This window comes from Triturus cristatus, chromosome 4_1 (genome assembly GCF_964204655.1).
Source record: "Triturus cristatus chromosome 4_1, aTriCri1.1, whole genome shotgun sequence".
In the NCBI taxonomy this organism is placed as follows: domain Eukaryota; kingdom Metazoa; phylum Chordata; class Amphibia; order Caudata; family Salamandridae; genus Triturus; species Triturus cristatus.
In genome coordinates this window covers 26702884-26720120 of record NC_140585.1, presented here as the reverse complement: position 1 = coordinate 26720120, position 17237 = coordinate 26702884, and the positions used below count along the sequence as shown (strand labels likewise).

The following is a 17237-nucleotide window of genomic DNA, read 5'->3' as shown; positions in this document are numbered from 1 at the left end:
GGCTTCCCACTATGAGAGGCCACCCCAAAGGAAACAAAAAGGGAGTCAGACTTCCGAAAGGAACTCGTGTGATCCAAATAGATACGCAAAGCCCGGCACACATTCAACGGAGATCAAGGAAGGACACCAGGAGAGTCAAGACCAGCACTCAAAGCAGGCAACACCAGCTCCTGGGAGTGATGGAGCTGAGAATACACTTTAGGAACAAAAGAGGAATCCAACCGAAGAACCACCTCATCCTGCGAAAAGCACAGAAATGGCACCTGAGCCATCAGAGCCCCCAATTCCCCCAGGCGCCAAACCGCGGTAATGGCCACAAGAAAGACCACCTTAAAAGTAAGAAACTTGATGTCCACCTCAGACAAAGGCTCAAAAGGAGGAGCCACCAAACCTCTCAGAACCAAAGGCAGGTCCCACCAAGGAAAGGAAAGCCGCACCACAGGACGAGATAAGGAAAAACTCCCCAACAGACGAGACACCAAGTCCTCCACATCCGACAAAGTCCCCCAAGGAGAACAGAATGCCAGAATAGCCGCCCACTGAGCCCTCAAAGTGGAAACCACCAAACCTTTCTCAAAGTCCTCTCAAATGAACTGCAGAACCTCCTGCAAACAACAAGCCAAAGGGGACAGATCCAGTACCAGACACCAGCGCTGAAAATTACCCAAATGTCGCCCATAGGATTTCAAGGTAGAAGGCTTGCGAGACTGCTGAAGAGCCACTGCTAAATGCTCCGGAAACCCCAATGTCCCCACCCTTGCCTCTCAACTTCCAAACCGAAAGCCGCAGCTGAGGTAGAGACAACAGAGGAGCAGACCGCAGGGGAGACGGACGGCAAGGGAGAAACCAGGGACCTTGCACAGCCAACAGTCGCAGAGAGGGGAACCACGACCGACGAGGCCAAAACGGAACCACCACAATCACCTCACAGGACTCCCGGCATAGTGAGCCAAAAACCGGGGAATCAGAGCCAACAGAGGGAACGCATAGAGGAGGTGAGAGGGCCAAGGAATGGTCAGAGCATCCACCACACAGGAGCCCTCCTGTTGAATCCGGGAGCAGTACCGAGGCAGCTGGGCATTGTGCCGGGAAGCATAGAGGTCGAGATAGGGAAGACCAAACCTCCTGCACACAAGCTGTAAAGCCACTGGAGACAACTCCTGAGAGGCAGGAAAAAAACAGCTGAGAGCATCCGCCCCCTCGTTGTCCACACCGGAATATGAACAGCAGACAGAAACAGCAGACACCCCACCACCCAACAAAACAAGAGAACCACCACCACATTCAGAGACTTGGCCTGGGAACCCCCTGGTGTCAGAACGCACCACCACATTGTGCCCTGACAACTGGATGCAAAACCCCATCATAGCCTGGAACACCGCCGTCAACCCCTGCCAATTGCAAGAATGCCGACCCTCCAGAAGGGACCAACGACCCTGAAGAGACAGAGAATCCAAAATGTCGCTCCAAACCCAAAAGAACAGGCATCCAATGTCAGGACCACTGGAGGAGAGGGTTGAAGCAGCAACCCAGAGAAAGATGGTCCAAAACTGTCCACCAGAGCAGGGAGGACGAAAGGGGACACCGGAACCCGAAGTGCCAGATTGCGAGACCACAGATTCCAATGAGCCAACAGATACAACCACAGAGGACGGAAGGGAAAACGAGCCCAAGCTACCGTAAACGCAGTTACTGCCATGAGCCCCAGAAGCCGCAACCAAAGGCGAACAGGAAAGGAACCCCCCTCCCAAAACCTCCAAGCAAGGGACACTAAGGTTACCACCCGAGGGATGGGCAGGAACACCCTGTTGAGATTGGTCCAAAAGTGAGCACCAATGAAAGTCAGGTCTTGAGAGGGCTCCAGCCGATACTTGAGAAGAAACCCATGAGCTCTCAACGCCTTGCATACCAACCCCAGATCCACCAACAACTGGTCCTGAGAGGGAGCATGAATCAACCAATCATCCAGATTTGGGTAAATCAGGATACCCTGGCGATGCAAGGAAGCCACCAACGGAGCCACCACCTTGGTGAACACCCGCGAAGCCAACCTCAGCCCAAAAGGCAGGACCTGAAACTGAAAATGACGGCCCTGAATGCAAAATCTCAGGAACCGCTGAGAGCTGAGGTGAATTGGAACGTGATAATAAGTGTCCTGGAAATGGAGGGTGCACATGAAATGACCTGGAAGAACCAACAGAATCACCCGATGAAGATTCTCCATCCGAAAACGCCGATGAACCACCCATTTGTTTAGAGTCTTCAAATCGAGGACCAGCCTGAACCCCCCGTTACTTTGGGAACCAGGAAAATCAAAGAGAAAAACCCCCTCCCCACCTCCAGACAAGGAACAGCCTGAATTGCCCCCTTGAGCAGGAGAGACTCGACCCCCAGAGAAAGATCGGACCTCTTGGCCAGACAAGACGGCCAAGGAGTCAAACTAATCCCTGACTCCGGAGGAGGCTCTGAGAATTCGATGACATGACCCTGACGAATGTCCATCACCCATATGTCTGAACATGACTGCACCCAAGCCGGAAGGAAGAACCACAACCGACCTCCGACCAATAATCCGGGATCTGCAGACATATAGTTAGGAACGAGGTTTGGAAGGGGGAGACAGCCTTCCTGTCCTGACCCCTGCCAGAAGAGAACTTCCTGTGGCCCCTCTAAATCTGCCTACAAGGGGGAGGATGGAAAAAAGATATAGGGTTAGAGGAAACACCAGCAGCAGAGGACTGCTTAAAAGAAGAATGCTTTTTATCCTTAAACAATGCATGCAATTTCTCCCCAAACATCATAGTTCCCTGAAAAGGCAGGCGAAGAGCGCAAGCCTTCTGAGCGGAGTCCGTTTTCCAGTCCTTGGTCATCAAATTATGGTGGGCAGCCACCCCCGCACAACCGAACAGGGCCGAGACCCGCACCACATCGAATACTGAATACTGAAATATTTATAAAGCGCTCGAATGCCGAGGCGTCTTGGCGCTGGGATAACGTAGAGAATGGTGAGAGTGGATCATTGATGAGGATAGAAAAGCCAGGTTTTTAATGCTTTCCTAAAACATTGTTTAGATTTTTGCGAGCGCAGGTGGGAGGGTAGAGAGTTCCACAGGCTGGAGGCCTGGTATGAAAAAGACCTGCCGCCCCATCGCGTTCTTCTTATTCTTGGGTGGCATATTAGATCATGGTTGGCTGACCTTAGTGCACGCAATGGCACATAACGGGGGATAAGTTTAGACAGGTCATCAGGTCCAGTGCCATACAGAGATTTCTGGACCAGGCAAAGGGCCTTAAATTGTATTCTGGCTTTGACTGGGAGCCAGTGAAGTTCCCTAATAGCTTTTGACGTAGGGTGGCGGTAGGGTAGATTTAGTAGAGCCCTAGCTGCTGCATTTTGAGTTGCCTGGAGTTTGCTGATTTGTTTTTCACCTGTGCCCAAGTAGAGTGCATTACAATAGTCCACTCGGGACATTATCAAGGCAGCCATTACAGTCTTCTTTAGAGTAGGGGGGATGTAGGGTAGGATTTTTTTTAGGACTTTGATGTAGAAGAAACAAGTGGAGGTGACCTGGTTAATCTGTGTTTTACAGGAGAGATCCTTATCCATCAAGAAGCCAAGATTTCTGACTTTATCAACCGGATTGGGGCAGGGGCCTGCCTCCTGAGGCCACCATAGGTTGCTCCAGACAGATGGTTTCTGACCGAACTCAATTATCTCGGTTTTGTCCGCGTTTAATTTAAAAAAATTACAACTCATCCAGTTTCTAACATCCAGGAGGCAGTGTTTGAAGCGTTCTGCCGTAGCTTCGATGGACTGGGACACTGACACTATGATTTGAGTGTCATCGGCATAAGACACTAATTGGAGGCCATGAGATCGGATTAGGGCAGCCAGGGGAGTGACATACAAATTAAAAAGGGTGGGTGACAGTGCCGAGCCCTGAGGGACCCCACCTGGAAGAAAGAATTCATCAGAGTGAAAGCCTGCCCAGTGTACTTGTTGGATATGAGAATCCAGGAAGGAGGTTAACAGGGCCAGTGCCGTGCCCGCGAAGCCTAAAGTTTTGAGTCTATTTAATAGGATGGAGTGGTTTACGGTATCAAAAGCCGCCGTAAGATCTAGTAAGACAAGAGCCGTTCTGCCGCCCTTGTCCATTTCCCTTTGGATGTTTTCAGTGGCCATAATTAGGGCGGATTCTGTCGAGTGATAAGGGCGGAAATCATGCTGAGAGGGATCCAGGAGTTTGTTTTGGTCCACATATCTCATCATTTCCTGGTTTATAGCCTTTTCAAGAATCTTAGCTGGCAGGGGGAGGCAGGATATTGGCCGGTAGTTCTTTAGTACCATTGGATCCAAGGAGTCCTTTTTGAGAATCGGTCGGATACAAGCTTTTTTCCAGCAGCTGGGAAAGTCACCAGAGGAGATGACGTTATTGAGCAGCGGGGTCAAGCCAGCCGCTACCGTTTGAGGGATCAGGTGTAGAATGCGTGGTGGACAGGGGTCTAAAGGGGACCCCGACTTCATCAGAGCAATTAGGTCTGCCACCTGAGTCTCCTCCAGCAGCGGAAAACAGGAATAGCCAGGCCCAGACGAGTGGGCAGTGTCGACATTGTCGTTAGGTATTGTTAAAGCAGATGAGCATAGACATTCTGGACCTTTTGCTGGAAGAAGGTTGCAATATTGGTCACGAGGTCCTGGTTAGGGGTAAAAACAGTGTCGCGGGGGCTCTTAGTCAGTTGAGTGACCGTTTTAAATAGTTCTCTGGTGGTATTAGAGGCTGCCTGAATTTTGTTTGTAAAATATAATGACTTGGCCAGAACTATTGCTGTCTTATACTCCTGTAGAGCTTTTGTGTATATTAATTTGCTTGGGGCACTATAATCCGAGCGCCACACCCGCTCAAGTCGCCGGCATTTGGTTTTTATGTGTTTCACTTCTGCCGAGTACCATAGCGCGGTTGCAGACCGTCTTCTTGCTTTTTTTATTTCAACCGGCGCTAGTTGATTAACCGCCTGACTGATCCAGTTTTGAAATATAACCGCTCCCCTATTGGTATTGCCGGATCCAAAATTCGGGGGGGTTTCTGTAAGTGCATTAGCTAGGCTAATAGGCTCAAGTTTGTTCCAGGGGCGCGTTTTGACAGGGAGTGAAAGGCCTTTTCGGTGGTTGGATGAGTTGTTGTAAGGCAGATTAAAAAAGATGGCATAATGGTCAGACCAGGGGAGTGCTAGGATCGAGGTAATATTAATGTGGTTATTATTGGTAAAAATACCATCAAGGGTATGTCCGGCGGTATGGGTAGAGCCAGATACTAGCTGAGTCATGCCAAAGCTAAGAAAGTTATCTATTAGTGTGGCTGAGTCAGAGTCGTTGTTAGCCTCTAAATGGAAATTAAAATCACCCAGAACGGTATAAGAGGTAGAGTCAAATGTGGATTCTAGGAAAGTGAGTAACGCCGCAGTAAATGGTGCTCTTGGCCCAGGGGGGCGATACACAAGGAGGCCTGTGAATATTAGGCAGTTATTGCTTTTGACTTTAAAACTCATGGCTTCTGCTTCTAAACCCGGTTCTGGTATAGAGAAAATTTTTAGATGGGATTTGAAGATTATCCCAATGCCACCGCCCACTGCTGCTGACCTGTTTACATATTCTACCAGGTAGCCTTCAGGAACTGCATCATTCCAGTCCGGCCCCGAGGTCTCAGATGCCCATGTTTCTGTTAAGAACATTAGATCTATGGTGTGATCCAATATAAGGGCAGAAATTTAATGTTTGTGTTTAGCCATGGATCTGGTATTCAGTAAAATACACTTTAGGGAACTCTCCCCGCTTGTCAGGCGGTTGAGTTGACAGTTATCGTTGTTGTTGGCCCGTGGGGGGGTATGAGAGTTAGGACAGCTGGGTGGGGTGCGTGGTATGTAAGGTTGAAGAGGGGGATTATTGGACCTTAGTTGGCCACAGGAGTTACAGCTGAGTGTGAAAGAAGGGTCAGCTAAGTTTATTCTTTTCGTACGGGTACAGGGGAATTGATTCAATTTTAACAGTTGAGCGTTAGAGTATTGGAGAGGCTGGATACGGTTAAAAATGTCAGGGTCTCCGGCGCTAGGTGCGGAGCTGGCGCGGACGGGCGCAGACGGGCTTGCCTTTGGCGCGCCTTCAGCGCGCCGCCGGCGCGCCCGCTGCGCTCGTCCGCTGCGCTTCCTGTACGGAGGGGCCATTTTATGCAGTAGTGCGAGGGAGGGGCCGAAGACTGGACCGCTCTCGAAATTCACCCCCAAGATGGCGGAAGCCGAGGCGAGTCACACCCCCAACAGCGTGTATTCAGCTGCCAGGGAGCCTGAGCAGGTAAGCGCCAAGGTGGTGGTAGAAAAAGGAGCGATAGGACCTAACGAATTAGGGTTCAGGAACAGTCTGTGTGCCCAGAAATTATTTACAGTGAAGATTAAAAAGGTTAAAAGCACGATTGAATGCAATTCACACACTCGACATACCAGTCCCGGCTTTCCGCCTCAGGACTCACTTCACGCAACGCTCGTTAATCAGCGGTGTGGTGGGGAAGTGGCAATTTATGCAGTAGTGCGAGGGAGGGGCCGAAGACTGGACCGCTCTCGAAATTGACCCCCAAGATGGCGGAAGCCGAGGCGAGTCACACCCCCAACAGCGTGTATTCAGCTGCCAGGGAGCCTGAGCAGGTAAGCGCCAAGGTGGTGGTAGAAAAAGGAGCGATAGGACCTAACGAATTAGGGTTCAGGAACAGTCTGTGTGCCCAGAAATTATTTACAGTGAAGATTAAAAAGGTTAAAAGCACGATTGAATGCAATTCACACACTCGACATACCAGTCCCGGCTTTCCGCCTCAGGACTCACTTCACGCAACGCTCGTTAATCGAAAGTGACATCCGAGAGGAACTCCACCTGTCTCTTGATATGCTCCAAAAGCCCAGAACAGTCGGAAGCATCATCCATCGAATGATACAGAGCTTTGATGTCGGAAATCAGGAATTGAGCCACATAAGTACCATAAATGCCCGCCATCAGGGCCAGATGAGAACCAGAATACACCTTCTTGAGGGAAGCGTCCACCTTTTTATCAACCGGATCCTTAAGCACCGCATCTTCTGCCAAGGATGTCTTACCCACAAGACTGGCCACAAATGAATCAATAGGAATAGAGTCAGGAAGCTCTTTAGACATATCCAGAAGAGGGTAAAGTTTTACCATAAACTGTGGAAGCATGATATGGTTGGATCCTTCCATTCCCTGTTCAAGACCTCACTGATGCAAGGATGGACATGAACATCGACAGTGGCTGAACTTTGGAATTGTCACAACAAGGAATCACCGGACGTGCTAGGAGCCTCATCATCCGGAAAACCCATGTTAGATTTAACATGCCTAATCAATTCTGGCAACATATGCTTGTCAATGTGCTTTCCCTTATGCTCCACACCCCCCATTGATTCGTCCTCCGATTCTAACCCCCCCATCTCACGCAGGGTCACTGGAATCAAATGTTTGATCCCGGCATCATCCCCCTCCCTGCGGCGTTTAGACCTGGCCGGCGAAGGAGACGAAGAGGACTCAGAGGAGGGGGAGGGGGAGAGCTCCCTATGGCAGCTCTTACGAGTATGGTTGCCCATGATAGAGCAGAGCCAGGAACCACAGGAGACAAACTCCCTGACAAGCACAACTACCAGGAAGCTCAAAGACACAGACCAGAACCAGCCTGAGTAACAACGTCCAGTGACACACGGCAAGATTCAGCACTCAGGAACCTCGATAACCCATATGAAGGGCTCCAAGTGCGGACAGTGACCCCTCCACTGAATTGCAGCCCCTAGAATTTCCAGGCACTGTCACATGCAGGTATGAACCGGGGCCGACTGCTTCACCACTGCTGAGCCGCGAAATGAAGGGGCAAACAGGGAGAGAGGTCGCAAGCCACTTGAAATCAAAGGAGCCAAAAAACATCAATAAAGCAATCCGCTATGCCGACTTAACTAATGCCGGCTCTTAAATGCCCCGCGTAGAAGACCGCCACAGCAGCGCCTGACTTCCGGTCCCGCCTGGCACCCGGAAGTCAGACAACATGACCCGGAAGAGGACCAGCAGACACCATCATCTCCCAGGGAAAGAAAACTTAGCGCCTCCCAATGAGCCCGGCAACACAGGAGGCACGGGTAATGATCCCCGCAGTGCAAACCGCCAGAGAAAAAACTCCAACGCCCCACAAGCCCAGCAGGGAGGGAGAGGAAGCCACACCAGCGCGCCCACACTGCCTAGCAGCGAAGAACGTACGTTTTTTACAGGAGCGTCCACGCTCCTGCTTCGTCCCCTTCTGTCAGTAGACATAAAAAAAAAAAAAAAAAAAAAAAAAAAAAAACAAAAGAACAGGAGGAATGTTGGGACAGGTACACTGATGTAGTCCCAGAGGGAGGGCATGGGTAGGGAATGCCTAAAATGGGTAGGGAGTGCCTAAATTGAAGTATACTCAAGGCACAGCCCGCAATGAGGCTTTTTAGGTCTCGCCTACGCAGCACACATGCGCTGCATAGGAAAAAGACCTTTTGAAATCAATTCAGCTTTGCCGGCAAAAACGTGCATGCATTCCATTGCTTTGAATGGCAACGCGTGCACATTTGGGGATTCCCTTGCGGGAGCAAGCTTTCAAACCATCCGTTTGTAATTAACAGATGGTTCCTGCTCGCTCCCGCAAGGGAAACAGGCGCAGGCCCTCTCCCCTCCTTCTGCTGCCTCTCTGCAAACTTTTTTTAATTTTTTTACTTTGAGCGCGATGCGCGCTTGTTTAAACTGCCTCCGTTGATAACCCAGGTCTTGTTAGTGGCACTCATATAGGTTTTGTCTTTACAAACTTTATATAATCTCACTTGGAGTTATTGAGGTGTCTGCAGCCTCTGTTGTAAATCTCGCAGGTTTAATTCGAAGCCTCTCTGTGAGCAGTAGAGTGATTATGAGACGGCTCTAGGATCCTCTGACAGGCTGGGCCTATATCATAGCATCACTGTTGACACTTCAGTGCCGTAAGAGTTAACTGTACTCCTGAGAAGACTCTCGTACACCTGTGAAGGAAGTGCCTAAAATGAAGTATACTCAAGGCACAGCCCGCAATTAGGCTTTTTAGGTCTCGCCTACGCAGCGCGCATGCGCTGCATAGGTAAAAGACCTTTTGAAATCGATTCAGCTTTGCAGGCAAAAACGTGCACACATTCCATTGCTTTGAATGGCAACGCGTGCACGTTTGGTGATTCCCTTGCGGGAGCGAGCTTTCAAACCATCTGTCTGTAATTAACAGATGGTTCCTGCTTGCTCCCGCAAGGGAAACAGGCGCAGGCCCTCTCCTCTCTCCCCTCCTCCTGCTGCCTCGTCAAACTTTTTTTTTTTTTTTTTTACTTTGCGCGAGGCGCGCACACTTGTTTAATGCCTCCGCCGATGACCCAGGTCTTGTTAGTGGCACTCATATAGGTTTTGTCTTTACAAACTTTAATTAATCTCACTGTGAGTTATTGTGGCGTCGGCGGCCTCTGTTGTAAATCTCGCAAGTTTAATTCAAAGCCTCTCTTTGTGAGCAGTAGTGATGCTGAGATGGTTCTAGGACCCTCTGACAGGGACTATATCATAGCATCGCTGTTGACACTCCAGCGCTGTAAGAGTTAACTGTAATCCTGAGAAGACTCTCGTACAGCTGTGTAAACATGCAGCCTTTTAACCGCTGGCACTGCTGAGGTTTGCACTGAAGGAGTGCCCTTGTATTAAGTGGAGCATCAAGGCGCAGAGCTCTTTGGGTTTCAGTGAGTTGCCCATGGCTCTACACTGCGAGCTTGAGTTGCCACTTACTCTTAATGTAATACACTTTCATTTGATATCCTTTCAGGTCACTGCTTCCACTGACACAGAGATCTTGAAATCTCAGCTATTTGAATCTGAGACCAGGCGGCTCTGCATTCAAATGGCTTTGTGGATGTGAGACCTTCTCATGCTAAATATGCCCTTTTCAATTCGTTAATATTAGGACTGCTGCAAAAGCACATTTGCTTTAAAAATATGGATATTTTTGGTGTGTGCTGTAGTTTGTGATATTTGCCTCGGGGGCCTGAAATTCTTCCATTAGCTATGCCCATTCATCAGTGTTTCACTTCAAAAGACTTACAGTACTGTTTTGTGTGGGTTTTTTTTACCTGGCCACCCCTTTTGTCAATTTGCTTTAGTGATTATTTAGACACACAGAGATGGAGAAGATTAAACCTGGTGAATCAGCCTTTTACTTTAGCCAGTCAACTTGCTTTGGCTTTTAGTTCCCATTGTTTATAATGGGTTTGTTTTTCTAAATCTTGATGTCATTTTAACCCTAAATTTGCATTCTGTTTAGCTAAACTGGATTCATATTTTTAAATTATTTCTTTCTAAACTGTTGAGTTGCTTTGGTGTTGAGGTCTTGTTGCTGTGTAAAGTCACCATGGGCGAGTAAGGAATATCTCTCTCTCTCTCAATATCTCTCTCAAAATCTCTCTCAATGTCTCTCTCTCTCTCTCTATCAATATATCTCTCTCTATATCTCTCTCTCTCTCTCAATTACTCTCTCTCTCTCAATATATATATCTCAATATCTCTCTCTCTCAATATCTCTCTCTCTCTCAATATCCCTCTCAATATCTCTCTCTCAATATCTCTCTCTCTCAATATCTCTCTCTCAATATCTCTCTCTCTCAATATCTCTCTCTCTCTCAATATCTCTCTCAATATCTCTCAATATCTCTCTCTCAATATCTCTCTTTCTCTCTCAATATCTCTCTCTCTCTCTCAATATCTCTCTCTCTCTCAATATCTCTCTCTCTCTCAATATCTCTCTCTCTCTCAATATCTCGCTCTATCTCTCTCTCTCTCAAAATCTCTCTCTCTCTCAATATCTCTCTCAATATCTCTATCTCAATATCTCGCTCAATATCTCTCTCTCTCTCGCAATATCTCTCTCTCTCGCAATAGCGCTCTCTCTCTCGCAATAGCTCTCTCTCTCTCGCAATAGCTCTCTCACTCTCTCAATATCTCACTCTCTCAATATCTCACTCTCTCAATATCTCACTCTCTCAATATCTCACTCTCTCAATATCTCACTCTCTCAATATCTCACTCTCTCTCAATATCTGTCTCAATATCTCTCTATTATATATATATTTATATCTCATTATCTCTCTCTCTCATTATCTCTCTCGCTCAATATCTCTCTCTCTCTCTCAATATCTCTCTCTCTCTCTCAATATCTCTCTCTCTCTCTCAATATCTCTCTCTCTCTCTCAATATCTCTCTCTCTCTCTCTATATCTCTCTCTCTCTCTCAATATCTCTCTCTCTCTCTCAATATCTCTCTCTCTCTCTCAATATCTCTCTCTCTCTCTCAATATCTCTCTCTCAATATCTCTCTCTCTCTCTCAATATCTCTCTCTCTCTCTCAATATCTCTCTCTCTCAATATCTCTCTCTCGCTCAATATCTCTCTCTCGCTCAATATCTCTCGCTCAATATCTCTCGCTCAATATCTCTCGCTCAATATCTCTCGCTCAATATCTCTCGCTCAATATCTCTCGCTCAATATCTCTCGCTCAATATCTCGCTCAATATCTCTCTCAATATCTCTCTCTCTCTCAAAATATCTCTCTCTCTCTCAAAATATCTCTCTCTCAATATCTCTCTCTCAATATCTCTCTCTCAATATCTCTCTCTCAATATCTCTCTCTCTCTCAATATCTCTCTCTCTCTCAATATCTCTCTCTCTCTCAATATCTCTCGCTCAATATCTCTCGCTCAATATCTCTCGCTCAATATCTCTCGCTCAATATCTCTCGCTCAATATCTCTCGCTCAATATCTCTCGCTCAATATCTCTCGCTCAATATCTCTCTCGCAATAGCTCTCTCTCTCGCAATAGCTCTCTCTCTCGCAATAGCTCTCTCTCAATATCTCACTCTCTCAATATCTCTCTCTCAATATCTCTCAATATCTCTCTCTCTCTCAATATCTCTCTCTCTCTACATCTCTCTCTCTCTCTACATCTCTCTCTCTACATCTCTCTCTCTCTACATCTCACTCTCTCTACATCTCTCTCTCTCTACATCTCTCTCTCTCTACATCTCTCTCTCTCTACATCTCTCTCTCTCTACATCTCTCTCTCTCTACATCTCTCTCTCTCTACATCTCTCTCTCTCTACATCTCTCTCTCTCTACATCTCTCTCTCTCTACATCTCTCTCTCTCTCTACATCTCTCTCTCAAAATCTCTCTCTCAAAATCTCTCTCTCAAAATCTCTCTCTCAAAATCTCTCTCTCAAAATCTCTCTCAAAATCTCTCTCAAAATCTCTCTCTCAAAATCTCTCTCTCAAAATCTCTCTCTCAAAATCTCTCTCTCAAAATCTCTCTCTCTCTCTCAATATCTCCCTCACTCAATATCTCTCTCAATATCTCTCTCTCTCTCTCTGTCTCGCTCAATATCTCTCTCTCGCTCAATATCTCTCTCTCTCGCTCAATATCTCTCTCGCTCAATATCTCTCTCTCTCGCTCAATATCTCTCTCTCAATATCTCTCAATATCTCTCTCTCAATATCTCTCTCTCTCTCAATATCTCTCTCTCTCTCTCTCAATATCTCTCTCTCAATATCTCTCTCTCGCTCAATATCTCTCTCGCTCAATATCTCTCTCTCGCTCAATATCTCTCTCTCGCTCAATATCTCTCTCTCGCTCAATATCTCTCTCTCGCTCAATATCTCTCTCTCTCGCTCAATATCTCTCTCTCTCGCTCAATATCTCTCTCTCTCGCCCAATATCTCTCTCTCTCGCCCAATATCTCTCTCTCTCTCGCTCAATATCTCTCTCTCGCTCAATATCTCTCTCTCGCTCAATATCTCTCTCTCTCGCTCAATATCTCTCTCTCTCTCAATATCTCGCTCAATATCTCTCTCTCGCTCAATATCTCGCTCAATATCTCGCTCAATATCTCGCTCAATATCTCGCTCAATATCTCTATCTCTCTCGCAATATCTCTATCTCTCTCGCAATAGCTCTCTCTCTCTCGCAATAGCTCTCTCTCTCGCAATAGCTCTCTCTCTCGCTCAATATCTCTCTCTCTCGCTCAATATCTCTCTCTCTCGCTCAATATCTCTCTCTCTCGCTCAATATCTCGCTCAATATCTCGCTCAATATCTCGCTCAATATCTCTATCTCTCTCGCAATATCTCTATCTCTCTCGCAATAGCTCTCTCTCTCGCAATAGCTCTCTCTCTCGCAATATCTCTCTCGCAATATCTCTCTCAATATCTCTCTCTCGCTTTCTCAATATCTCTCCCTCAATATCTCTCCCTCAATAACTCTCAATAACTCTCCCTCAAAATATCTCTCTCTCTCTCTCTCTCTCTCTCTCTCTCTCTCTCTCAATATCTGTCTCAATATCTCACTCTCTCAATATCTCTCTATTATATATATATATATATATCTCTCATTATCTCTCTCATTATCTCTCTCTCATTATCTCGCTCTCTCTCAATATCTCTCTCTCTCTCAATATCTCTCTCTCTCTCAATATCTCTCTCTCTCTCTCAATATCTCTCTCTCTCTCTCTCAATATCTCTCTCTCTCTCAATATCTCTCTCTCTCAATATCTTTCTCTCACTCAATACATCTCTCACTCAATACATCTCTCACTCAATACATCTCTCACTCAATACATCTCTCACTCAATACATCTCTCACTCAATACATCTCTCACTCAATACATCTCTCTCTCTCAGTATCTCTCTCTCTCAGTATCTCTCTCTCTCAGTATCTCTCTCTCTCAGTATCTCTCTCTCTCAGTATCTCTCTCTCTCAGTATCTCTCTCTCTCAGTATCTCTCTCTCTCTCAATATCTCTCTCTCTCAATATATCTCTCTCTCAATATCTCTCTCTCAATATCTCTCTCTCAATATCTCTCTCTCAATATCTCTCTCTCAATATCTCTCTCTCAATATCTCTCTCTCAATATCTCTCTCTCAATATCTCTCTCTCAATATCTCTCTCTCAATATCTCTCTCTCTCTCTCAATATCTCCCTCTCTCTCAATATCTCTCTCTCTCTCTCAATATCTCTCTCTCTCAATATCTCTCTCTCAATATCTCTCTCTCTCAATATCTCTCTCTCTCTCAATATCTCTCTCTCTCTCAATATCTCTCTCTCTCTCAATATCTCTCTCTCTCTCTCAATATCTCTCTCTCTCAATATCTCTCTCTCTCTCAATATCTCTCTCTCAATATCTCTCTCTCTCTCAATATCTCTCTCTCTCTCAATATCTCTCTCTCTCTCTCTCAATATCTCTCTATTTCTCTCTCTCTCTCTCTCTCTGAATATCTCTCTCTATTTCTCTCTCTCTCTCTCTCTCTCTCTGATTATCTCTCTGATTATCTCTCTCTGATTAGCTCTCTCTGATTAGCTCTCTCTCTCTCTCAATCTCTCTCTCTCTCTCAATCTCTCTCTCTCTCAATCTCTCTCTCTCAAAATCACTCTCTCTCTCTCTCAATCTCTCTCTCTCTCAATCTCTCTCTCTCTCAATCTCTCTCTCTCTTTCTCAATCTCTCTCTCTCTCAATCTCTCTCACTCACTCTCAATCTCTCTCACTCAATCTCAATCTCTCTCACTCACTCTCAATCTCTCTCACTCACTCTCAATCTCTCTCAATCTCTCTCACTCACTCTCAATCTCTCTCAATCTCTCTCAATCTCTCTCACTCAATCTCAATCTCTCTCACTCAATCTCAATCTCTCTCACTCAATCTCAATCTCTCTCACTCAATCTCAATCACTCAATCTCAATCTCTCTCACTCAATCTCTCTCACTCAATCTCAATCTCTCTCTAATCTCTTTCTCTGTCTCTCTGTCATAGCTTAACAACTTCGTTTCCTACACATATCAAATGCTGCAACTCTGTGATTCTGCAGAAGCCTGTATGTACCTTTCCAAAATGTGCTAGGGGTGTTTAACGGACTGCTGAAACAGACATAAACAAGCATTTGCATAGCCAAGAGGTCTCACCTTTGGGACCTTATAAGTGTTTAGTTATCCAGTACAATGCAACAACATCAAGTGTTGAAAGGCTAAACATTTATAAGGCCCCAAAGGCGAGACCTATTGGCTATGCCAATGCTTGTTTGATCATGTCACAGTGCTGTGACTCGAGAAAAGGAAATAAACCTCTTAGAATCTGAGAAAACAGCTGCTCAAGACAGTTATTATTACCTTTACCATTTGTTGCAACCCAGAAACCAGACGTACATGAACAGAGAAACTGTAATGACCTCAGCCCTGACCAGAGAACCGTCATCTTGTGTGACATGTACAACTTCTTCAGTGAACACATAATTTGTACAGTTCACTCCCAAAACGCCTGTCACATGTAAGTATAGTCAAACCACATATATTCAGGGTATGAGAAGAACCTCCGTTACTGAGGAATCATCGGATTTTTAAACACGCATTTACAATGCAATCGGTCTCGCATTACTGAAAGTTTGAGCTATTGGCGTTGCAAATAATAATGCAACGTCAATAGCTAAAACTTTCAGTAATGCGAGACTTATTGCATTACAAATGCTTCTGTCTGTTAGGCACCGGGAGATTAAGAGACTTGCTCAGAATCACAGGATGTTAAGCGTCATTGCCAAGACTTCAACCCGGTTCCCCAGATTTGAGATCGACCGCCCTAGCCGTTGGACCACATCCTCTCCCGAAGCGTGCCAACACGCCTATAATAAGCAGCCACTGGAACCTAAGCGTCTGTTATTTAGTGCACTGAGCACATATGTGAGGGCGTCCAGGCGCTTGAGCAGGTGAGTGTCTGAAGGGCAGGTCCTCACTTCTTGCAGCGCTCAAGAGGGGAGAAGGAAGCTCGGATGTGTGTGGACTTGCAGCCACTGCTCCTCACCCCAGCCCTTCCCTCACACCACGACCCTCACACTGGGACCTCGGTGCAGGCCGGGGCAGCCATCTTTGAATGGGTTTTGGAAGAGAACAAACATTACAATCCCCACTCGTGTCACTGCACCCAGGGCCAGTGGGATCCTTTTTATACAAATAACTTTACAAACGAGCTGCCGGTGCACGGGCGTGCATGGACACACTCACGTGCACATCTCTGGATGTCTTTTGTAATACTTGAACAGAAAACATGCAGCGGCAAAGCCAATTGCTCAGCTGCAAAGTTAGACTGATTAGATTTGCCAATGCATGTTTACATGCTAATGTGGATAACTATTTTTTTTGTTCATCAAAAGCATTGGTTAAGCCAACGGTTCTGCATTCCAAAGGCGAGAAGTGAAGCCAATGGTTTTGCCAACGCCTCTTAGCATTTCTACTTCTGTCTGCTTTAATGATTATTTACGATTAATGCAAACCGCCCTCGGTGCTATGAACTGAATGCGTCGTTTGGTAATTTCCTCATTGTGGTTTTTAATTGTTTCTACAGTAAAACACTAACTGAGTCAGTAACATCCCGCCCAGGAGACACCGCCCCCCGCCCAAGGGAAGGGTGGGGGCACTTACTTGTGGTTCCCGGTTAAGAAGCGTCTCTCCGACCCGTCCAGCCCCGCAATCTGAGACCGAGTGCAGCGCCTAGACTCGGTGCCAGACTTTATCTGTTCTGGGAGCTGCTGAGTCATGCAGAGAGGGGGTGGGACCGGAAGATAGACGGAGAGAGAGAGGAGTGAGTGAGGGGGGCAGAGAGAGAGAGAGACAGTGATTGGAGAAGAGAGAGTGTGAGCGAGAGAGAGAGAAAGCTGGAGAGAGAGGGAGGGAGAGAGACCAGAGGAGAAAACAGAGTTAGAGAGAGAGAGGTAGTGACTGGAGGAAAAGCGAGGGGAGAGAGAGAGAGAGAGAGCCAGCGAGGAGAGAGAGGAGAGACTGGGAGAGAGAGAAAGGGAGTGAGTGGAGGAAGACAGAGAGTGAGAGAGCCAGCAGGGAGAGGGAGGCCAGGGGGGGGAGAGAGAGAGAGTCAGCATGAGAGAGAGGGAGTGAGTAGAGGAAGAGAGAATGAGAGAGAGAGAGAGAGAGAGAGAGAGACAGCCAGCAGGAGAGAGAGGGAGGGGAAGAGATCCAGAGGGAGAGAAAGAGAGTGTGAGAGAGAGAGCCAGCAGGAGAGAGAGGAGAGAGTGGGGAGAGAGAAAGGGAGTGAGAGGAAGAAGAGAGAGAGAGTGAGTGAGGGAGAGGG

The 17237-nt window shown here is 46.8% G+C and overlaps 1 protein-coding gene across 1 annotated transcript in view; it reads right to left on the bottom strand.

The window, feature by feature from the left end:
* The window catches only part of LOC146839360 (glutathione S-transferase P 1-like), a 195144-nt gene extending 178147 nt beyond the window's left edge, over window positions 1-16997 (bottom strand). Inside the window, exon 1 of the mRNA XM_085651360.1 lies at window positions 16574-16997. Coding sequence (XP_085507486.1) covers window position 16574 — 1 coding nt within the window. The 5' untranslated portion in view covers window positions 16575-16997. The remainder of the gene's footprint in view (window positions 1-16573) is intronic.
* Between the last annotated feature and the right edge of the window lie 240 nt (window positions 16998-17237).